The sequence below is a fragment of the Mycena indigotica genome (assembly GCF_014461135.1).
Source record: "Mycena indigotica strain 171206Taipei chromosome Unknown Mind.scaff0003, whole genome shotgun sequence".
Taxonomy (NCBI): Eukaryota; Fungi; Basidiomycota; class Agaricomycetes; order Agaricales; family Mycenaceae; genus Mycena; species Mycena indigotica.
In genome coordinates, this window is record NW_023503002.1 from 1,612,003 (window position 1) to 1,634,598 (window position 22,596).

Genomic DNA, 22,596 nt, shown 5'->3' on the forward strand with positions numbered 1-22,596 from the left:
GTACTTGCGAAACTTACCGGCTTATAACTTGGAATGAATATAGGTTCTCTTGCATTGCAGGAGTTCAACCTGAGCTCAAGAGGGCCCGCTTAGTACATGTTACTTGAACTCAAGGTTGACAGAATTTGTGACAAGTCCCTTTATCAATTACCATGATGAGACGACGCCTACTGTCGACCGCTGCTCTTGACCACTGGATTTCCGTCCCCAAGCAAGTAACTCTACGGGACACCTTCAGCCTGGAAAAACTCTCGGACCTCTACATCACTCTGCCAACTCGAGACGGTAGCCGCGGCAACGCTTATGCTCCGCCGACTCTTTCGAGTTCACTGGGATCTGGTGCTCACTTGGCCTTCTTTCACCCTCGGAATCCCGAAACGGCCCTGCGTCCAGATGGCACAGATGCAGAATTTTGTCCCCCTGGCTTCGAACGAAGAATGTGGGCGGGTGGTCGCATGAGCTGGAATGTCCAGAAACCGCTTCTTGCTGGTGCTAGCGCTACTTCTGTGTCGACCATTGGTGCCGTCGAAAAGAAAGGCTTCGATAAAGGTTCTCCGATGGTGTTTGTCAAGCAGAAAATAGAGATCACCATGGACGGTCATGAATCACCCTCTGTGGTAGAAGAAAGATCACATGTCTATCTCCCTGGACCGCTTCCCCCCACCAAATCCCCACGGAAAGGTCAAGTAGTCTCATTTGTCCCGGGGGCGCCAGCCGTCTGACGACAAGACTACAGTCGAAGATCTTCCCTCTAAAGCGGATTTCAGCTTCACGTTCACTCCAACTCTGTCTACGCTATTCCGTTTCTCTGCGCTGACCTTCAACGGCCACCATATCCATCTGGACAAGGACTACGCTCGTTCCGAAGGCTATCCAGGTGAATGAAACGGCAAAACATTCAAGGGCCTGATCCTCACCATCATACAGAGAGACTTGTTCATGGGCCGTTGACCGCGCTCATGCTTCTGGAGACGACGATGATGCACACAGCAAACGCGAGCATTGCCAACTTTGAGTACAGAGCGCGAAATCCGATAATAGTGAATCGACCCATGACTATATGTGGTGCTTGGACATCGGGCCAGAAATCTGTTATTTTATGGGCTGTGGATGGAGAAGGTGTAGTCGGGATGACGGGCAAGGTTGGACTGTTATGAATATTTTTTGTCACTAGAACGGATCAGATGGCGCGGACCGGCAACCGCCCCGCTTGCCGCTGCACATGAGCATCGTTTTCGACCATAAGTGGGCCGACTGTCCAATGTCGCCGCTGCGCCATGTTGTCCCCTTATTTTCTGTTTTTCACAGCAACGATAGTACACGCAAACCAATATGCTGCGTGCCAGAGCACTTCAAAATCACTTCCAACACTATTTTGTCCACCAGGTGCACCTTTCTCCCTCTTCAACCACATGTATGAGCTGATATAGAGGAACAAGAGACAATATACGTCTCTCTCACAGACAAAAAAGCCCAATTTACCAGTGTTCAAGCAGCGGTTCAGTCTTTACCGCAGGATGAAACTCCTCGGTTCATCCTCATTGGAGCTGGCGAATACCTGGAAGCAGTCAACGTTACTCGAACGGGGCAGACGATTTTATTGGGCCAGTCTGACCATACGCAGTCCTGTAAGTTCACGATTTTCTACAAGAGAGTGGCTGATGAATCGAGCAGACGCACATAACCTTGTCACCATCTTCAACACCACCTTCATCAACCAGACCACACAAATCTCGAGCTTACAAGACAACGCCGATTCGGCGGTGTTGACTGTTGCTCCAAACAAGTATATCTTTGCGACTGCCCAGGAAAATCCGCTGATTTTGCTCTCAGATATGCGGCGTGGACAGGCCAAGGCATGAGCTATACGTCTTCAGCTGTTATGTTTCTTGACTCTCGACTTAGGCTATTACGGGGGCACCCCTGTCTCCATCCCTAACGAGTTTGGGTGCAAAGACTTCCGCGCGTATAACATCAACTTCGAGAATCGAGCGAACAACGGTGGTGTGGGGCCAGCATTGGCGCTCGGAATAGGCTTTTCCAACGCGTCGTTTTACGCGTCGACTTTTCGAGGCATGCAAGACACGATGTTCATCGGAAAGAACGCAAGCGCCGTCTTTCGAAAGAGTCAAGTGCTTGGCTCTGTGTTCGACCGCCCTTTGTTTGTCTCGTGAGGTATGACTAATTGCTGGCTAGGGACTACATCTATGGCTTCGGGACAGCGTATTTCGACGAGAGCCTAATGGGTACGCGTGGTGCAGGATGGTACATTTGTCATTTTTCCTTCCTTGACGATTGGCAAACCAATTTTCAAGCGTTACCGCTTGGAAAGGAACACCGAACTACACCAACACTTATGGGGCGTATTTCTCTCGATCAGCCGTCGTCCGCTCCCCAGATGCCAACGCGAATCTCAACCTAACAGGCAAGCAAACCCTGGGACGACCGTGGAATAATGCCAGCGTGGTTGTCTATATGGATGTGCGAGGTTTCAATTCCGTGAACCCAATTAACCTTAAGCTCAGTCATTCATGGACGAGACAATCAATCCTGCTGGTTTCCAGATTTGGTCGCCAACTGATCCACGAAACGAGACTATATATTACGCAGAACAAGGATCACACGGTGCGAGTTGCTGCCTTGATTTCGTGTCCAGTGAAGGCTTAAATGGTTTTAATAGGTCCTGGATTCAACGCATCAACACGCGTCTCCTTTGATCATCTGCTCACTGCTCAAGAGGCTCGCCAAAAGTTCTCAGTGGAGAAAATCTTCGGAGGCAAACCGGGATGGGTTGACTGGGAGTTCTGATGTCAAAGTTTTCGTACAGAAGTTCGTTACATTACAAATCAGTACATCCCAAATAAACAAAGTTAGGAGGACACTACGGAGAGAGGGCCTTCGCGGTGTAGAGAGATGATAAAATCTTCCAGTTCTTCCAATTAGCAGCCCATTCGGGCTCGAGTTGGGCTTCATTTGGAGAAGCAACTCTGGCCGCATTCTGAGGCCTTACGGCGGCGGTCAGAGCCTTTGGAGCAGCGTTTGCTACTGGTCTGACGCTCTGTGGGTTGTGGAACACATCCGTCGGATCAATTTGGGACTTGATTTGCTGCAATCGAGGGAGATTAGTGGTCCAGTATGCCTGTTGGCCATTGGACAGTTTGGGACTAGATATTCTAAGCACTTCATCGAATAAAGAAAACACAGCACGTACTCAACGTAGCCGGCATAGGCCTCGACGGGGAGATTAGGCATAGCCTTGTAAAGGGTATTGCTGATGCCTTCTACAAACGCGGTTGTGGTATCAGAGAGCGCAATAAGGCCAACGGCGTAGGTTTGCAGGTAGAACTGTGGCACATGGATCAGAACGAGAGGTTTTGACAGAAATTAATAACGCGTACCAAAACATCTCGATGGGCATAGCTGGTAGCGTCTTGGGCAACATCGTTGACAGCACCGCCAGCAAGGTCGAATATAGCGAACCAAATCTGGACCAGTTAGTTAGTGGAAGAACTGTGCAAGGGGATTGCCTTACCAATGTGCCCTTGGACGCTTCATCAAAGTACTTGAATAGATCCGTGATTCCTTGCTGGGGTATAAGGGTGCTGGGTTTGAATGCCAGACTCTTGGAATAGAAGGGGCTAGCCTAAGGAAGGGATGAACAAAGGAGAGACGGAGCCGTAGAAGTAGTATAACGCACAATGCCGCCAATAAGTTGCAGAGCCTCATTCTCAGCCCAATTTGCGACGATCCCCAGCCATGTGTCCAGCAGTGAGACTTCGACAGTTGCATTGCCGGACAGACGGCCAACAAAGTTGAGAGCGTTGAATTCTTCGCGAGAACCAAAGAAGGTGCCGGTGACGATCATTCCCAGCTGGAAGACGATTACTTGGGAAGCCAATCTGCGGTCAAGCTTAGGATCAGCGACAATGGACTGCCAAGCAGCGAATGTAGCGGCATGTGAAGCATGGGAACCAAGCCTGTGACACGTGAGCAAAGCAGTGACCCACAAAGGTGAAACACACAAGATCTTGTAGTTGTATACGACCGCATTGGTAACCTCCGCCTGAGTGCGGACAACAAACTCGGTGATGATACCGAACGATGCAGCAGCCCCTTTCGCTGCCCAGAGAATGTCTGGGTTGTAGGTAGAGTTGGCTCGCGTGATAGTTCCGTTGGCCAAAACAATCTCGATCTCGAGAACGTGGTCAAGTGCTGTTCCCCATTGGCGCGAAATGGGACCCAGACCACCGATAGTGGCGTGCCCACCTATTCCGACCTGAAGGAAACGACATTAAGTGAATATTCACAGCAGGGAGGAGACTAACTTGAGGGCAAGTGCCATGGGCCATGGCTCGTCCGCCAGCCTTATGGAGACGCTCGGTGACATCCCCAAGGAGGGATCCAGCGCCAATGGTCGCTTGCCAAGTTGAGTTGTCCATCTTGAATCCTTGAAGATTGACGAGATCGACAACAACAGCGCCGTCTTCGCCACCAAGGCCTGATGACTAGATTAGAGTTGATCGGTGAAGCAAGACAGTAAAGAGACGCACAATAGTTGGCGTAGCTATGTCCACCGCTTCGCGCCTGCACTTTCACACCACTTGCAGCTGCACATTTGACGATCGCGGAGACATCGGCCGCGCTCTTGGGCTGAGTTACGGCTGCGGGGGTAATGGGAATGTTGGTGTTGTATGGCTTAACGTAGAGGAGCTGGTAAAGAGCGTCTTGAGGGAAGTGCACCCCGCCTTTGTTGGAGGCAAAGACCTGAGTGAGGCAAGTCTGGAGGGAAGAAGGAGCGGAGGGTGCGGCGTTGACACCAGTGAGGTATAATGCTTGGAAAGCTGCCGAAAGCAGAGCGGCGCGCATCATCTTTAGACCAAATTACCACCCAAGTGAGAGAAGACTCCGCGATGCGGAATCTTGCAAGGGACGGTAAGTAGTAGTCACGGAAAGAGACGAGACCAAAGGTCAACGCGTTCCTAAATGAATAGTTTTGTGTTGGACCTGAAACCCAGAAATGGAAGCTCCTGCCGGCTGCCATGAGTCGGGGGGGCCACATGTTCATGCTTCATTGAGAGTCTCTGATGGTGCTACACAGTGAACTGGAATACGCCATGCGGCCTGAAAGGGTTAGATTTGTAGGCCAAGAGATTTGCATGGATGGAAGGCAGGTGTTAAAGGGAAATGATCACGTGGAGATCCTTAAATGAGTGACAACCCACGAAAATCTCATTGATTTCCAAGATTATTGCCAAGACCGGTTTGTTCAACAAGAAAACAGAACTACAATAGCAACGCAACGCTAAAGAGAACCCAACTCAGACCCAGGAACATCGAGGTGCCTCTTCTTCTCCTCAACGCACTGGACGACGATTGCGAGGAGGTAGGGGTGGTAGAATTTGCCGCATCTGCACTCGTTGATGTTGTCGTATTCGTGGAGGGAGTCTTTGAGACAACAGGTCGGACGCTCTGAGGATTGTGGAAGACATCGTCGGGATCGATAATGGCCTTTATGGTTTGTAACCGAGGGAGATTTGTCCCCCAGTACTGCTGCTGCCCATCGGTCAGACGTGGACTGTTCAAAAAAAGAAGATCAGTGAGAGAAGACAGGAAGAGCGAATTTCTGGCGTACTCTACATAACCCGCATAGGCTCCCGTGAGTCCAGGCAACGATCTGGTGATAATATCGCTCATGGTTTGAACAAATGTCCTTGTTGCATCAGATAATGAACCAATGCCTATGGCGTAGGTTTGCAAGTAGAACTGTGCATCCCGGTGAGCATAGGCAGTAGCATCTTGAGCAACATCGTTGATCGCGCCACCTTCCACATCGAAAATGGCGAACCAGATCTTGCCTTGCTTTAGTTTATGGGAAGCTTTTCACGGGAGACAATCACCAATGTTCCCTTATTCGCCTTGTCAAGATATGCAAAGAACTCATTAATTGCGCTTCCAGCTATGAGATCAGTGGACTTGAACGCCAGACTCTTGGAGTAAAATGGCCCAGACTTGTCGAAGTTCAATAAGCTGTGGTATATGCAAGAAAGGACCTACGATTCCGCCCACAACCTTTAACGCTTCTGTCTCAGCCCAATTCCCTACGATGCCCAACCACGAATCAAGAACCGAGACAGCGACGTCCGTCGAGTTCCCCGACAAACGAGCTGTGAAGTTGAGAGCGTTGAACTCTTCACGAGAACCAAAAAAGGTGCCAGAAATGATCATTCCCAATTGGAAGATTATGACTTGGGATGCTAAGCGGCGGTCAAGGTTGGCATCTGAAATGATAGACTGCCATGCTGCGAAGGTTGAGGCATGGGACGCATGACTGCCTAACCTGCGACGAGTGAGGGTCGCGAAATGAAAGTTGAAAGTACTAACAATAGCTTGTAGCTGTAAACCACAGCATTTCCAACTTCAGGATGCGTGCGGAAAACGAACTCGGTGACTATACCGAATGACGCCGCAGCACCTTTTACCGCCCAAAAGACGTCTGGGTTATGGCTTGAATTCGCTCTTATGATTGTTCCGTTAGCCAAGACGATTTCTACTTCGAGGACGTGGTCCAAAGTGCTTCCCCATTGACGTGATATCGGACCCAATCCGCCAATAGTCGCGTGTCCACCGATACCAACCTGGAATAAGTGAATATCAATCGAGGAAGAAAAGAAGAAAGGGTTGAACCTGTGGGCAAGTCCCATGGGCTATGGCGCGTTTTCCAGCGTTGTGTAGACGAGAGGTAACATCGGCAAGAAGGGTGCCCGCGCCGATAGTAGCCTGCCATGTCGTATTATCCATCATAAACTTTTGAAAGTAGACAAGGTCGACGACTACAGCCCCATCCTCGCCGCCGATACCTGGCTGAAGGTAAAGACAGTGGAATAGTGGACAACACGTGGTACACACCATAATTTCCATAACTATGCCCTCCACTTCGTGGCTGCACCTTGACTCCACTTGCTGCGGCACATTGCACGACGTTGGAGACCACCTGAACTGTCTTTGGCTGGGTGATTGCAACTGGCGTGACTGGGATGTCTGTGTTATATGCCTTGACGTAGAGTAGCTGGTAGAGAGCATCCGATGGGTAATGAACGCTGCCAGCACTCGTCGCGTTGAAAATTTGATTGAGACACGTCTGAAGTTGTGTTGGATTTGCTGGGGCTGCAAGACCCCCAGCAACAAGGCACAGGATGGCGAGGAGAATGGGCATTAAGTGACGCCTCTATGGGCGACGTCTACATTCAGGGTGAGACTCCTGTTGAGAAAAGAACGAAAGGGACACGATGTCGTTGCAGCTTGAAAATAAAACTGTGATGGCAGCGTGGGAACAAATCTAATCTTATCCCAACTCAAAAAAAAAATCAACTATGACGTCGCACATCGTCATCTAGACTGCTTTCTCTCTTTCGCCTGCCATGCCCCCAACCTATACTGTACGAATAACTTTCCACCGTGTGTTGTTTACTTTAGATCTGCGCTCGAATAACGCTTATTATAATAGGCGCGGAAGCCCTTCCAGTGGCAGATATTGGAACCCTTTCAAGTGATCCATTCGTGTTGGCCTATGCTTCCAGTCCAGAACACCTCGATCTCGAGCCTCTGACATTCCGCACGCCAACTATCCGCAGGACACGCGACCCAACATGGAACTCAAGCTGGCTGCTGGCCGGTGTTCCCGAGACGGGCTTTAAACTGTCCATGGTCCTTTATGACGAAGATCCTGGCGCCAAGCTATCACCAGACAGACTTGGAAAAGCCACCGCTCGCTTTGGACCGGATCAAATAAAGGAAGGCTGGGAGAGCTCTGAAAAGGCCTACGAACTCAAGAAACGTAAAGGCGACCTTCATCCATATATCCTCACCTACTTCACTGCGCTACTCCCGGGGGAGAAGCTGGCTAGACATCACTATGTTTTTGTCTCAGTGAAAGTGCTCAAGAAAGACGGGGAAACAACAGATAATTCGCGAATGTACACTTTGGGGCCAAGTGCGTGACTGAATATTCATGATCCGTCCAACTGATCGCAAAACAGACAAATACTCTCGACATTTCTCTCCCCTCATCGGGTCCATGGTAAACAAGCGGCAAGAGCCTTCCGAGTCGAACGAAACTGGCGGCGAGGGTCGTCGCCTCTCTGCCTCAGTCTTCATTGGCAACAAATTACAACTCACTGGCCCAGTCCCATCCCAGCTGCGACACCGATACGTCGGTTATAAACCCTTCATCGACTGGATGTTTTCTGACACGGGTATTGCTGGTCATTTGCTGCATTACAGTCTTCGGAAACAGTACCGGACCATCTATGCTTGCGACAAACGAACTATTTGGGGAGTCATTGAAGGTGGAGAGAACAAGAGCAACGCAAAACGGGCGAACGGACAAACGGAAATCGAGCCACCACAAGATACGATTCCAGGGGAGGACATACCAGAGTCTAGTGAAGCCATTTCAAGGCAGTTTCTGGAGATGACGGCTTGGGGGGAAGACAATAAGCTGTTTACCTATGTCATCACACTTGACGGAGGCGAGTGTTCCCACTTTTGAGCGTTTTATAGCTTGAACGTTCTCAGAATGGCGATTTACGGAAACGGGTCCCGAGTTCGCGATTGACCTGCTTAGTAAACACTCTATGCATGCGAATCTCGCCAAGGAGATTGCATACTCGGGAGAGTTTTTCGTCCAAAGGCTCGGTGGGGAAAGCAGCACATCAGTCCCAAATCAGGTCGACGGTGCTTCATCTTCCACGCCGTCGGACAGCACGAAGGTGGAAAGAAATCCGAAAGAATATGAGCTCGTAATCGACAATGACAGCGGCACGTACAGGCCAGACAAGAAGCTACTACCAGTTCTTGAGGAATGGCTTTCCGATAACTGCCGCCTTGGAGGACTCGGGAAAGTGAGGGCGATGGATGGGTTTGACGACGAGTTGAAGAAGATGAAAGAAGAGCGCAAGAAAGGAAAGACAGAGGAGGGGAAGAGCAAGCCAGCAAAGATGGTTCCCGTACGAATGAGTTCAGACGGAGCAAGCAGTATCAGCAGTGGAGAGTTGCATAGGGACAGTATCAGCGGGAAGCAAGTGGACGAGGCATTGAAGGAGATCAATATGGGACAGTCTAAGGAGTAGTAGTTTTTATATTGTTATGGGTATACCTTATTACTGTAGTGTTGGCGATTGGGAGAGAGGGATAAGAGAGGGATAAATTAGCACGTGATCTCAAAAGATTTCCTTCATGCCGTCGTCTGCCTCGACCAAAGCCACCGGAAAAAAACCTACACGGTCGGCAGTCGGTGCTCCATCGCAGCATAACCAACCGAGCCGGAAGGGCAAGAAGGCATGGCGAAAAAATGTCGACATCCAAGAAGTCGAGGCGGGGATGGAGGAATTGCGAAAGGAGGAGCGCGCCACAGGGACATACCTCCACAAACAAGAGGACAATCAGCTATTCGTCGTTGATGTCCAGGGCGACGATAAAAGTGCGTAGCCAGAGTACTTTCACCAACCTCGGATCACTCACGAAAAAAAGTGCAGTCCGACATATCGTCCCCAAGTTCAAGTCTTCCGAGCTGACATCCACGAAAATCCTCAAAGAGCGCTCGGCTGTGCCCGCTGTCTTTTCACGACCCAGCACCTCTTCATCCAAGAAACGGAAAGCACATTTAACTGCAGAGGAGAAGGAACGACTATTACGGATCTCAAAACGGCCGCGGAAAGGCCCTCTGAACTCGCTGGTGGATCCGACTGAGTTTGGCAACGGGAGTGCGAGTCTGGAATTGAGCGAAGCGGTGAAACTGAGCGGCGGCTATGACGCTTGGGCAGCTGTACCGCCGGAGGAAATCAAAGATGGGTTGGAGACGGTTCAGCCCAAGCATATCAAGGTGCTCTCTATCTATTTCGTGTTGTACTCTTCGACTGAACTTGATAGGCACCCAAACACTCGAACCCCAGAGATGCTATTGAAGTTCCTGCGATTGTGGACCCTCACCAAGGAACATCTTATAATCCAACTCCGGATGCTCATAATGAGCTGTTAAGGGCTGCGGTCGAAGTGGAGGAGAAAAGGGAGGCAGAGGCAAAAAAAGCTGGCCGAGGAAAAGGCCAAATTCGAGCGTGCAAAAGACAACTTCGTCGAAGATGTCCCGGGGGTACCTTCAGGCATGAAAGTCGACGAGCCAGTCAATGATAGTGAAGAGGACGAAGAAACAGAGGTCGTTCCAAAATCGATACCCCAGCGCAAAACGAAGGCACAGCGAAACAAGGCTGCGAGGTTATTGGCAGAGGTGCGTTTATCGCTCACCACTTCAAAATATACCTAAGCCACTCTTAGAAACGGGCACTTTTAGAAAAGGTTCGAAGGAAAAGAGAACTTGCACTAGTACAAGACATTCGCCAACTGCGAAAGACAGCGAACCAGACGAAAACCGCACGTGAGCAACGACAACGAATACGGGAAGCGGCATTGAAAGCCAAGCTGAAGAAGGATGGGCTGGCTGGCCAGAAGTTGGGCAAACATCGTGTTCCTGTTGGCGAGGTGGATGTGCAATTGGGTGACGACCTCAGCGAGAGTCTGCGTGGGCTCAAGCCAGAAGGCAACCTTTTCCGTGATCGATTCACTAGTCTGCAACAACGGGCGCTAATAGAGCCGCGGGTCCCCGTTATGTTAGTTTACCTGTCCCTCTTCACGCTTTCGCTCATTTCTTGTCAGGCCCAAACGACGAAAACATCGGATGGTGGAGTACGAGAAACATGCGTGGAAGCGATTCGACCGCGAGCAACAGTAGTAGTGTGTGTACATGGTAGCTCATGGCTTGTTTGTCTGCATTGGTGGTTGGGATTGTGGTTGTTGTTGGCCCCCAAGTAACGGCTCTCGTTCTAAGACAGGCTCGAGCTCGTCATCTTTGCAACACAGGCAGCCACAGTTGCACATGTTCTCTGTCCATCCATGGCCTGAAATGATGAGCCCCCCAAAGCTTGAGAGAGAGGGCATAACGCACGGAGGGAGGTCCAATCCAGACAAACCCCAGCGCAAACGTCGAAACAGGCAATGACTATTATGGAGCAAACAGAGTCAGACATGACCGGGAAGCCATCATTCTTTAGTCTATTGACCATGCCCGCGCAGACCGTGCTACTGGGTCTACTAATTGTCCCTTTATTGCACTGTTCAATGGTGTAGTGGTTGTAATGGCCCTAAACCGGGAATGTGGTTGGTCTTTCTCATCGCATCAACACTTGCGTGCGCTGGTTCAAGACTGTCCCCTCCAGAAAACTTGGTTTCCACAACCCGCCGTTCTGTAAAGATCTTGGCCGGCGTTTGGAATAATATGTCCGAGATAGGCCAGGCAAGCAATTGTGCAACCTACCGTGACTCGCCGAGTTAGTCTTCGGAGACAAGGGCATGTCGTCAGTCGCGCCTGGTGGCGAGCTGGCCACAAACTCACTTTTTTTTATTTAACGCGTCCCTCCAGTTTCCTTTTATTTTACGCTCACAACTTTCCCAACTCTGTTGCCTCACCGACTCTTCGAAATTCCTTCCAAATATGATTTGAGCAGTACACATGCGACAGACCTAGTAGGTAGATAACAACCCGCTGCGGGTATAACAAAAAAAAAAGGAGAAAAAAAGGGAACAAGCAAGAGCGAACTATACGAGCACAACACGACGCAGCAATAGTGACGAGAGTAAACTATGATATAGAGCCAAGGGCGGCCCGCTTTTGGCGAAATAAATAGGAAAAACCTTGCTCTTCAAAGGTGTGAAAAACATGAAACGAAAGCACTCGTTTCCTTCTCGCATTTCGCCATCCGTGGACCGCCTATTGCTTGACGAGATCCATCCCAGGTACGTCATCAGCGCTGTTGAACCACTGGCCAAAGTCTCGCTCAAAATTGATATCTGCGTCCTGCCGGAAAAACAAGTCGACGTCTTCCAGCGAGCCACCCATATTCTGCATAAAATCGGTCGAGAACAACGGTTCTGTGGGAGGAGCAGAGCCTGGGGCTAGCGACATAGCACCGCCACCACCATTGCCAGCAGGGTTCATTGGGCCGTTTGGATTCATCATAAGACCAGGAGACGGCGCCATCCCTCCTTGTGGTGTCGGTGGACCAGTATTCGAGCCAGCCGCCATTGGTGGGTTTCTTGGTGACGATCCAGGTTTATTGGTGTCTTTGCCCATTTCCTTGGCGGGAGAAGGCGGTGGGAGCATACTCATTGGTTTTCCTGTTGGTTGTTGCTGTCCAGGCGCTGGTAATCGGTTCGGTCCCGGCGCAAATTGGCCCGGCGCAGGCCCACCGGGAGGCATTGGCATTGGTCCAACGGAACCAAATGAGGGATCAGATCCGGGCGATCCGGAGTTGATATTTCCAGGCATTCGCATGTTAGGATGCATTCCTCCTGGTCGATACATCTTGGATGGTGTTGTTGAGCGATTGTCCAAGTTGTCAATAGAACACGCACCATTCCTGCCTGAGGCTGCATCTGGGGACTCATACCGCTGGGCATTCCTAGCATTCCCATCGACATTGGTGGCTGCTGATGGGGGAAACCATTCGCCATAGGGCCAGCTCCCATCGGTCGCATCATTCCATTGTTCATAGGTGGTGGTCCACCTTGTGGTTGAGGATACCCTGCGGGCATTGGGCCAGTTGGAATGGGTGGTTGTTGCTCTGGTGTTGTCCGTATCCTCTTTGCATTTGGTGGTGATGACCCGTCATCAGGGTGTGTAAGCTATGATTTGTCGTCATTAGCTAAACGCCGATCAGCATTAAAAAACTCACATCTTCGCCAGGAGATGTGCTATTTCGTTTGTTATTCCGGCGCGGCACCATTGTTGACGGTCCTGCCGTAGCATTGGGAGGAGGTACTTTCTGCGGTCCTAGACGCATCCGAGCCGATTGGATCATCCGTTGCTAGACGTGGCGTGAGAAGCAAAGATAAAAGAGACTGCGACAACAGACCTTCTCTTGCATTGTCAGCATTGGAATGCTTTTGTCGGTCAGACCGAGCTCATGTTTTATCACAGACAACAATTGTGGCGGGAGACTTTGCAACTCGCCGTTCAGCGCCATCTCTGCGTTAGCCATGTTGCCCGGCATGGGAGGTTGTCGTGGAGCCATAGAAGGACTTTGGTGGACCATTCCAGGCTGGGGGGTTGATGTCCTGCCTGTTGGACTTGGGGGACGGCCTCCCATATTTGGCGGATATGGGGCAGGAGTAGGTTGTGGAGCAATTCCTGGGGGAAGCATAGAACCACGATGAAGACCACCCATCGGAGGCTGCGACTGATTCTGGGGAGGTTGAACGGAGTTTGGCGGAGAATGGGCCATTGTAGGCGACTGGAAAGGTGGCCCTCCGTTGGGCGGTCTTGGGGGACCGGACATTGACCCTCGTTGTTGTTGATTAAAAGGTGCGCCAGTCATCACGCCGTTAGAGCCAGCAAAAGCAGTCGGTCCAGCAGGCTGGCCGGTGGGTTGGATTCCATTTGCCATCGGGCCGTTTGGAGGGAAACCACGACCAGCACCGTTGACGGGCGGTCGTCCTGGCTGGCCAGGCTGGGGCATCATGCCTGGTAAAGAATTCGAAGGTCGACTTCGCATAGCAGCTAGTTGTGCCTGATGCTGGAGACAAGGCTGAGTAAACAGTAATCAATAGACAACGACGGACCTGGGTATACAGCATCGCATCTTCTGACCCATTCCCATTCGCCTTCGCAGTAAATAGAACCCAGAACACACTCCACCACCTGAGACAGAGAATGAGTCGGGAGAGAAGAGGTGGCCATGCAACCCACTCAAAAAGTAGACCCTGCCGAGCATTGATTGGTGGCGACGAGTCTGACGGAATGTCTGCCTCGAGCAAAAGTTGGTTAGCGGTTTTGTGGAAACCCCGTTTATAGCAATAGTCGTAGATGTAGATGTTAAACCTGGAAATGAGGGTGTTAGTTGTTGCTAGACAGCGAGGAAAATATGGGGGACATTTTGTCGCCCTCCCATGATAAGGGCTGCGATGATGGTGAAGGGTCCGCTGGAGTTTGGACTGGAGCTGCAGAGTTGGGAGGTGCAACTGCAGTCATGGTGGGAGGCGACGAAAACGGAGCGAGAGAGTGACAGCTGTCGAAATCACGACCCAACACAGCTCAATTCGAGACATGTCCTATTCAAGCCAAGGCCTAATGCCTTCTCACAAGCGCTATATGCACATCGTAACCCCAGGCTATATGCTTAATTTCTACCAGTCGTCGAATTTCTCTCCATCCATCCTTGCCCTCTGCCTCCCCACCGACATAAACGAAGTCAGCAGGACTGAGCAGTGAGCGGAACAACGAGCCAATCAGAAACGCGATGACTGCAACCACCAACAGTGTTGACAATGGGTACATGCCTCCCGTCGTCCCTGCTTCATGAGGCGCGTCAATATCTCCCAAACCACCAGGCAGTTTCCGTGAGGTGTTCGGTCCACTACTAATATTCCCACTCCCTGTCACAGTGACTGAATTTGGTCCTTGTGATGCAAACCGTGCCATGAACCCAAGAATTCCACTTGGGGTCACTGGTTGAACAACTGGCGAATTATTCGGAGCATCGGGCAGTGGCTACCATGATTTTTCTTTTGTCAGTCGAACACTAATTGAATGGAATTAATTCACCGTGCCAGCAAGGTCTTGACCATCCTCGGCGATATTGCTGTCTTCCTTCGAATTCTCTTTGTCGCCCGTCACTGTCGGCAGATTCTTGACTTCCAGAAGCCCATCCGCCACCGCAACTGGTGATCTAAGCTGTTCTGAGAGTATTTCAGCCTCATTCATAGTTCTAGCAACACTTGTCAGCTTTCCTTTTCATCTTACAGGCGTGAAGCCGCACCGTAAAAGCACACCCATCTTCGATATTCGGTCATCGAGGAGCTCATCGCGACCCAAGGTCGTTAGCGCTTCCTTTTCGTTCACAACAGTGAGTTCTCTGTCGTCAACCAAAACAACACCATTGCTTTGACCTGGCGCAACCTTAATCTCGACAACAGCGCCACCCTCCTCGAGAGCCAATAGCCAGGGCGGTTTTGGTGGCGCAGTCCGCAATTCATCAGTTAATGGATCGCGAACGGTGGAAACTTGGAACTGGGCTGTTGGTAAAGACAGCCTCACTAGATGTCGTGTAGGTTTATCCGCAGTTAGTCCAGACGAATGCATTGGCGATGAGGGCATTGTGTGAATGGTTGTTGCAAGTGGTAAAACATCGACACTCCCGCCTTCACTGCAAAGCGGAATGTACTGTGTTCTAGGACCAACCGCGACATCAGCTCGCAGTCGACTCTGGAGGGCTATATTATATCCTTGGGGATATAGTTTCGAGTCTATAACAAGCTCTGCGACAAGCAAATCTGTTGGAGGTCGCACTTCGCCTTTCACGGTGAAAGCTGATGATGTCCGGCCGCGTAGTTCACGAATCGCGGCGGAGGCAGAAGTTGCTGAATCAGTTCGCTGACGTATCGCACTGCTCGACGACTCCGTACGTTGTCGTCCAGCATCCCCTCTCGCTGATTGAACTGAACCACTAGAAGCTGATGCAGCACGTGACCGAGATGGAAGTTGCAATCCTGCATTATTACTTGGAGACGAAGGAAGCCCACTAACATGATTCGATGACATGGAGTTGTCGTTTGAAGACGAAGGAAGTCCCTCCGGTCGCCCTGGACTGAGTGTTAATCGACTGGGTCGGGGAGTTTGATCTGAGCTGCGAAGCGAAGGAGACGCAATCACAGTCGGTGGCGGGAAGTTTAGTAAAATCGTGCTTCGATATACGCGGTCTTCTGGCAGGTATTTTGTGTGTACCAATAACCGCTGCTCATCTCGTCGGCGGACTTTATAGGATGTGACTGCAAACGGTTCATGAACATCTTTGTCAGAGATCACGAGACCAGCTGGGGGAAGACGTGTGATAGGGAGAGATGAGATGCTCTTGAAATACGTCTCAAGAGCGACAACAGCTCTGGGGGCGGCAGCGTTAATCATCGAGTTGAAGGCAGCAGGAATTGACCCAGCATAGTCCATGGCGATCATGTATGTGCACTTGGTTGAAGGAATGGCGTAGTTCTCCTTGGTATATGGATCAAGGGTTTCCAATATCCACGCGTCAACAAAAACGCGGCCAATGGGTAGTGCTGATGGATTGTACTTGCTACACGAGAAAGAAGCGGCGGACTCTGGGCTAAAAGAAGCAGAGACATAGAAAATAGCGTTTCGACCACCATTCGATTGTTCTGCTACCTCGCCATTTGGTCTTCTAGAAGACGGTAAATGCGCTCGAGCGAGCACTGAGGACAAGTAGAACCCGCGGTCACGAAACGGAAAGCCCGCCTTTGCCACAACGAATGCAGTTTGACACTGAGCCCCATATGACTCAAGGATGGTTGCGGAGTCGAATCGCTCGTCCCACTTTTTGCGGCAGTTATATTCGGTCACGATAGCGACAAGCTCCTCGGCGGACACTCCTTGAATGATCTTTTCACCCTTGTGCACATGGATGACGGGTGAAATTTCTGGATAGAGCTTTCGTCGAATGGCCATTGTTTTATCGTTCAAGGATGTCCAACCATCTGACGACCCGTGGGAATGTGCTCGTTGAGTCCAAGCCAGAGCTTCAAGCGCGTATTGCATCGGCAGTTTAGACGAGGAAGGAATCGCCTCTTCGCTTGTGCTACTCGCCGGTGTGATTGCAGCGACAGCTTGTTGGGTTGTTGCAGAGGCTTGATCAACGGCATAGGTAAAGAACCGGGTGAGAGGGCTTGATAGTCGTGGGGCAGTCGCCCACCCACTCACAGTGGCGGAATCACCCCCACTTTCTCCAGAATTGGCCTCCCACTCGGCTCGCCGCCTTCGGATGACACCGACAACGGGGGGTTGATCAAGAGGTATTCGTGTTGGTTTGACTCGTTTCCTCTTCGTCAGAGACTTGATCTCACTGTCAGGCAGTTCTTCGACATCCACGGCAACTTTGGAGCCATTGACCATGACAAGACCTTTTTCCTTGCCTGGTGCTCGTCGGACAAGGACTAATAGCCTTTCATCATCCACAAAAACAGCATCGTGAGTCAAGGTTAACCACAATCCACCGCCTTCTGTTGAAAGTCGATGACGGCGTAGGCACGAAATAGACTGTGGTGGCGGATCGACGACGATATCGAGCGAAGGAGCCCATGTGTCCATGTCACATCGTAACTCGCATTCGATAACGGGCAGTCCTGAAGCCCCTATCAAGTTGGTAGATGACTCTGAGCTTGAAGTGGAGGGTTGTCGAGTTGTGGCCGATTCGTACTCAATTTTGAAGCTGCTCTTTTCGTGATCGTACCGTATCTCATTGGCCTTCGCACCAGCCAGCCGCGTGATGAATGGCGGACCACCACATTTAATAGCGAACTCGCCAATGCCTGCTAGAGTACTGATCATCAGGTTCGGAATAGAGGTCTTATTGGTCCAGCCCTTGGGATCAGATTGCTCCAACAGCGTCAGCAATGTAGTAGTCGGTGAAAGGGTCTCAATGGCCCATCCTTGAAGATCGATTTGCGTTCGAATTACTGTGGGGTCCGCTGGAGGGATGTTTGGGAAAAGATGAGGATCGTCGGCAGAAAACGCGAATACGTGGATAGTCGTTGGTGATTTGTAAACGGTTCTTAAGACAACAGAGTCTCGTCCACTCGACTGAGTTTAGCGCAATATTATGATGTTAAATTGAAAACAACTCACTTGACGGGCCACGCAGGCTTAGTTTTCATATGCCACAGTTCAGTCAGATCATTGACATCTTCCAAAAGAACAGCGTCTTCGTGTTGCTTGTCCCAATATACTTTTGCCCCGGGAGAGACTATGGCGCCGTAGAGATCCCATAAACCGACTCCGACGAATGTAGCTTCTGCCCGATAGACAACCAGAGTTGGGTCGATGGAGTCAAGCTGAGAAACAGATACCCCTTTCGCTTCCGTAGCTTGGAAAGCATGTACGTCAGATTGTGGCTCGTCAAGCAAAAGATAGACACACTTCGCCTCCATTTTGCCTCAGGTTCTTGAAGAAGCGAGGAGAAATAGATGTAATTCCTCTTCACCCGTGATAGAATAGATTTTTCCGCTGCCGCGGACCTCTCTGTTGGAGGCCGAGGTATTGAGGGAGCAGAGGAAGTCGATCTGATGCTGCTCCCAGAATGTAACGAGGAGCTTGCGTTGAAGCTAAGATCAGCAGTACTCGAAACGTCTTGAAGAATCTGCTGCGAGATGAAATATAAGGACGGGTCACGTTCCTCGACATCTTGTATGGTCTGAGGTAGGCCATTGAGGCGCAAACCTGCCATGGGGCCTGATATTTCGACGACAACTCTGACTTTGAGAATAGAGTGTTCGTCTATTAACGGTGCGTGTGTAAGGCGTACGACAATCTGATCGAGTGATATTGAATCGTCGGTGGATGAAGGTAATGAGCTGCTGCGTATTGCGCGCACAGACCAGGGGAGTTGTTGGACTTCATCAGAGGATGCCTTGGTCGACACTTGCACATCCCAGCCTTGAGTTGCAGGTAAAACACACTCAATAGATCGTCGTAGCCGCCTGCCTTCTCGCAAGGCATGCAATTCATCTATTCCTTGTGATGTTGGTCCATGTTCGTCCTCTTCTGGTATTATGGCGTAGTCAATTGTGAGTGCTTCGCGGTCAACCTGGAAGCGGACCCGGTCTATCGCCACTCCATTTCCATAGCCAGTGATCTTGGGTATCCGAAGGCCTCGTTTCATGACCGTTTGAAACAGACCAAGAGCCATAGTGGATAGTTGCTGCAAAACTCCTGAAGAAGTGCCAATGCTCCAAGCGGCGCGAAGGTCGTGTTGAGAGAAACACGTTACTCGAAGTCGTCCTCCAGTATTATTTCGCTTCTTTGGTGGTAGTTCTCCACTAGGTGGAGGAGGAGGACTCAAATATTGAATGCACCACGCAAACACTGAAGGTGTGAACTTTTGGTTGACAAAGAGATAGCTCACGTACAAGTTACGTGGGATCTAACATATGGTGGAGATGGCCTAAGGTATGCTGGTTCGTCGGCAGAACGAGGTAGAGAGGTTGAAATGTCAATGAAGGTCGAAGCGTCATGAAAGGAACGCGAGATGGTGACTGCATCTCGAGGACTACAAAGAACGCGTTAGAGCGCAAACGATGTAGTAGCTCATCACATACTTTGCAGGCCAGCCCAAGGTGAAGTTGGTCTTACAGATGCGCGTGTTATGGTCGAATATTTCGACCAGGTGGGCATCTTCAACTGCTGGATCCCATTCCTGCCTCATCTCTGGCGTCGTGAGAACTGCTTTCCATGGTTCGAGCGACACTGTGTCGTCGCCAGTTGGGACATCCAAGACAAGTCTGTACACGTCGCCTCCAAGTTTCGTCGAATTACGGTGGACAACCACATCTGCTAACTCTGGAAGTCCGCTCATCCGACCCTTTCCTTTCCTTCCCGCCGAAGGGTCGCTTGAGCCAGAGAGTCTCTTCCATTCAGCAGATGAGGAGGAGGTTAGAAGTTGGCGGAAGTGGGTTTCAGCGCCATTTAAGGCGTTGTACCAAGACTGTCGCAGTCTGTTTCGAGTGAATCAGTATTCAACTGAATCTCATGGGTGAAAGGCAAACCTGGACCCATCCATTTGTCGTGCGATGTAATTATGGAACGCGCTAAGAGCGTTTTATTCCATTCGGAGCTAGGTCACACGGCGAATCAATCGAAAGTTATTCACCCCCCGCCTCAGCAGGCCCTGCCAATGGCTACTCGAGTGCTCAGTATACAATCACACGTGGTTTTTGGCTACGTTGGCGGAAAGGCGGCCGTCTTCCCTCTTCAATGTCTAGGCTATGATGTCGACGTTTGCCTGTTCCTTGGAGAAATTTGCCTGTCGCTCAACACGCTCAGGTCGTGAACACTGTGCATTTCTCAAACCATTCTGGTCCACATTTCACGTATCATCTGCCGAGATAGGCTGACTATGGCTAGGCTATGGACGACTGGGTGGCACAAAAACCACAGCCGCCGAGTTAACTGAGATCTTTCAAAGCATGGAGCGCAACCACTTGTTACTTCCAGATAGACTCCTCACAGGTTCTCTTCAGCCATCAACCATTCGATCCAGTGTTCAATTCTATCAGGTTACATTCCTGGCGCTGAGGGCCTATCAGCAGTTGCAGACCTCGTCAAGAAACTCAAGACTGAAAAGCCACATCTTATCTACTTATTAGATCGTGGGCAAAGGAATTTCTTTCCCACTAAGCAAACAATACTGACGCTATTCACAGCTGTTCTGGGTGATTCTGGCCGTATGTATGTCGCCCCCGACGTCATTCCCATCTATCGACACATGCTGGTGCATTCCACGGTCATCACTCCCAACTGGTTCGAAGTAGAGTAAGTTTGTTTTTCATTTCAGCCTATGTTACCTCCTCTCAAGTCCTAGTAGACTGTTGACTGATGTCAAAATACAAGATTTGCCTTCTTTACGGCGCGCTTTAACCATCCTCCACGAAGAATACCATGTCCCCAACGTGGTGATCAGCTCGATACCTCTGGCGGAGTGGCTCAAGGCATTGTTACCGTCCAGCATATCCTCTAGTTTAGACGGCAACTCTAGATACCTTCTCTGCATCGCCTCGGCTGCCACCTCGGAAGCGACTCAAACTCCAGCGGTCGTGCATACGCAGAGTGTTGAACTTCTTCCTGGCTACTTTTCTGGAGTCGGAGATCTCTTCTCGGCTCTTCTTCTTGCCCATTTTACTCCCGACAACGCATTAACCAGTGATTCCATACTAGCACGAGCCGTGTCACAAGCATTGACCAAAACTCATGCCATGCTCCGTCTTACCTATGAACATTCGGAAACGTTACCTGAGGAAGATAGGCAGCCAACCGATGACGAGAAGGATGCTGCCGACCCCTTGCGGAAGATTCGGCGGATGCGTGGCCGTGAACTTCGCCTCGTTCAAGGACAAGAGTTATTGCGAGGCGTAGGACTGTCTGATATCAAAGAAATGGTGCCATGGACTGAGTTTTGGGACTCAAGTACTTAGAACTAGGCTTATTTGATGTTTAATCCACGATTTTACAATTTACAGAGGTTGACTAATTATTTTCTCCGCGTCCGAGTTTATCCAGCGAGCGAATACCTTGCTCGAACCACTCCTCGCGTGATATCCAAAAGTCTGCTCGGTTTTTCATAATGTCAGCAAGGACTGCACCACCCAAGAAAACCATGTGCTTCCGACGAGGAGGATCTTCAATCCTGATCTTGAATTTCTGGGAGCAGATAAGGGTGGGAAGGAACAGAAAAGGGACTACCTACGTTCAACCGTGAAGGATCGCCATTCAAGACGCGAGTCAAGTACAATTGCTTCATCTCCTTCTCCAAACGACTGGGAAGACCAGGGTACATGCTAGAACCACCAGAAAGGACAATATGCTTGTAAAGCTCTGAACGGACATCCACAGCTGCATTTTGGATTGTCTGGAAGAGCATTTCTGGGTGAACGATGAAATTATAAGCAACAAATTCAAGGAAGACGACACACCCGCCATTCCTGGTTGCTCAACATCCACGAGATGTGGCTGGAACATGCATTCAGGTGCTTCGAATCGTTCAGAGCCCACTTTGATAACACGGCCATCGGGAAGCGTATAGTTCTCAACCAGGACGGTGGTCTCCTCAGAAAGTTTTGTATCCATGTCCAAATCGTAGCTAAGAGTTAGGGTGAGCACTAATTAGAAAAACAGAAGGGTATCGCACCTCACGTAACAAAGCTTTTCTTTGATCTCTCGGACCGTCTCGAAGTCCGCAGTACGGTTGAAAGCGTAGCCTCGCATGAGGAGAAGCTTGATCAGATAGCGCGTTACATCCCTTCCAGCTATATCCAACCGACGCGTCAAGTGCGGGAGAGCGAAACCACTGTAGACAGGGACAATATGCGTTACGCCGTCACCAGAATCGACCACAACTCCGGTCGTCAAGCCTAGCAGATTGAGCGTCGAGCATTCAGCCAAGGAGCGACGCTCACCTTGCGCATACAAAGTGAGTACTGCCTGAATCGCAATATAGACGCCGCCAAAGCCATATTCTTCAAACATAACTTGGCACATCCGCTGTCGGTTGACCTTAGGATTCATCGGAGGCTCGGTTAGCAAGACTTTGCGACCCTTGGTGTCAACCTTCAGTTTCTCGTCGAAAGTATAGTCCCAGAGGTATTTCATGTCTTCCCAGTTGCGTACGATTCCGTGCTCCATTGGCTGTGTGATTTGGAGGTAATTTCTGTTCTCTGCCGCCTCGTCGCCAACCATTATGTCCTTGATGACTGCGGATCCGACACGCTCTTCAGCTCGTAGTATTGGCCGCCCAACCACAGACGCGAAAACTGAGCACGATAAGGGTGGCGATCGGAGATGATAGACAGCATGTACCATGTTCAGGGAAATTGGACCCTGCATATCCAACTTTGACGAACTAAAACTACATCTTAGACTAGTAACCAAGCGATGAAAAGCACGCACCCCAGTGCCGTTGTCGACGACGAGCGGCAGGTCAGAGTCCATTT

The 22,596-nt window shown here is 50.4% G+C and overlaps 8 protein-coding genes across 8 annotated transcripts; 3 read left to right on the forward strand and 5 right to left on the reverse strand.

Moving 5' to 3' along the window:
* Positions 1 to 152: 152 nt before the first annotated feature.
* Positions 153 to 2,808, forward strand: MIND_00321500 (Pectin lyase-like protein; the record flags this gene model as incomplete). The annotated part of the gene is made up of 12 exons (XM_037360072.1): positions 153 to 681; positions 737 to 877; positions 928 to 1,142; positions 1,347 to 1,386; positions 1,440 to 1,628; positions 1,675 to 1,786; positions 1,834 to 1,856; positions 1,906 to 2,146; positions 2,197 to 2,265; positions 2,316 to 2,481; positions 2,526 to 2,625; positions 2,681 to 2,808. 12 exons carry the CDS (start codon positions 153 to 155, stop codon positions 2,806 to 2,808), a joined length of 1,953 nt encoding a protein of 650 aa, XP_037222957.1.
* Positions 2,809 to 2,881: 73 nt separating this feature from the next.
* On the reverse strand, positions 2,882 to 4,869 carry MIND_00321600 (Reticuline oxidase; the record flags this gene model as incomplete). Its single annotated transcript, XM_037360073.1, has 8 exons — positions 2,882 to 3,164; positions 3,212 to 3,345; positions 3,399 to 3,485; positions 3,533 to 3,643; positions 3,698 to 3,977; positions 4,023 to 4,276; positions 4,326 to 4,498; positions 4,551 to 4,869. 8 exons carry the CDS (start codon positions 4,867 to 4,869, stop codon positions 2,882 to 2,884), a joined length of 1,641 nt encoding a protein of 546 aa, XP_037222958.1.
* A 414-nt stretch (positions 4,870 to 5,283) lies between these two features.
* MIND_00321700 (Reticuline oxidase) lies at positions 5,284 to 7,213 on the reverse strand (the record flags this gene model as incomplete). The annotated part of the gene is made up of 7 exons (XM_037360074.1): positions 5,284 to 5,575; positions 5,633 to 5,850; positions 5,898 to 6,008; positions 6,055 to 6,337; positions 6,382 to 6,635; positions 6,685 to 6,857; positions 6,907 to 7,213. 7 exons carry the CDS (start codon positions 7,211 to 7,213, stop codon positions 5,284 to 5,286), a joined length of 1,638 nt encoding a protein of 545 aa, XP_037222959.1.
* Positions 7,214 to 9,234: 2,021 nt separating this feature from the next.
* On the forward strand, positions 9,235 to 10,783 carry MIND_00321800 (Ribosome biogenesis protein NOP53; the record flags this gene model as incomplete). Its single annotated transcript, XM_037360075.1, has 6 exons — positions 9,235 to 9,478; positions 9,534 to 9,880; positions 9,928 to 10,050; positions 10,100 to 10,282; positions 10,330 to 10,661; positions 10,708 to 10,783. The coding sequence occupies 6 exons, from the start codon at positions 9,235 to 9,237 to the stop codon at positions 10,781 to 10,783; spliced, it is 1,305 nt and encodes a 434-aa protein (XP_037222960.1).
* A 1,035-nt stretch (positions 10,784 to 11,818) lies between these two features.
* On the reverse strand, positions 11,819 to 14,095 carry MIND_00321900 (uncharacterized protein; the record flags this gene model as incomplete). The annotated part of the gene is made up of 7 exons (XM_037360076.1): positions 13,980 to 14,095; positions 13,796 to 13,927; positions 13,669 to 13,747; positions 12,963 to 13,622; positions 12,783 to 12,914; positions 12,463 to 12,732; positions 11,819 to 12,412 (listed from the first exon to the last, which is right to left on the reverse strand). Exons 1-7 carry the CDS (start codon positions 14,075 to 14,077, stop codon positions 11,819 to 11,821), a joined length of 1,965 nt encoding a protein of 654 aa, XP_037222961.1. The 5' UTR covers positions 14,078 to 14,095.
* A 78-nt stretch (positions 14,096 to 14,173) lies between these two features.
* MIND_00322000 (uncharacterized protein) lies at positions 14,174 to 19,670 on the reverse strand (the record flags this gene model as incomplete). Its single annotated transcript, XM_037360077.1, has 8 exons — positions 14,174 to 14,596; positions 14,651 to 14,813; positions 14,865 to 17,690; positions 17,741 to 17,978; positions 18,032 to 18,976; positions 19,021 to 19,160; positions 19,210 to 19,605; positions 19,657 to 19,670. The coding sequence occupies 8 exons, from the start codon at positions 19,668 to 19,670 to the stop codon at positions 14,174 to 14,176; spliced, it is 5,145 nt and encodes a 1,714-aa protein (XP_037222962.1).
* Positions 19,671 to 19,766: 96 nt separating this feature from the next.
* On the forward strand, positions 19,767 to 21,081 carry MIND_00322100 (Phos-pyr-kin domain-containing protein; the record flags this gene model as incomplete). The annotated part of the gene is made up of 6 exons (XM_037360078.1): positions 19,767 to 19,886; positions 19,934 to 19,967; positions 20,015 to 20,119; positions 20,167 to 20,259; positions 20,314 to 20,422; positions 20,475 to 21,081. Exons 1-6 carry the CDS (start codon positions 19,785 to 19,787, stop codon positions 21,079 to 21,081), a joined length of 1,050 nt encoding a protein of 349 aa, XP_037222963.1. The 5' UTR covers positions 19,767 to 19,784.
* Positions 21,082 to 21,133: 52 nt separating this feature from the next.
* Positions 21,134 to 22,594, reverse strand: MIND_00322200 (Actin-related protein 2; the record flags this gene model as incomplete). Its single annotated transcript, XM_037360079.1, has 7 exons — positions 21,134 to 21,307; positions 21,354 to 21,529; positions 21,580 to 21,746; positions 21,795 to 22,017; positions 22,063 to 22,416; positions 22,463 to 22,505; positions 22,553 to 22,594. 7 exons carry the CDS (start codon positions 22,592 to 22,594, stop codon positions 21,134 to 21,136), a joined length of 1,179 nt encoding a protein of 392 aa, XP_037222964.1.
* Positions 22,595 to 22,596: the final 2 nt, after the last annotated feature.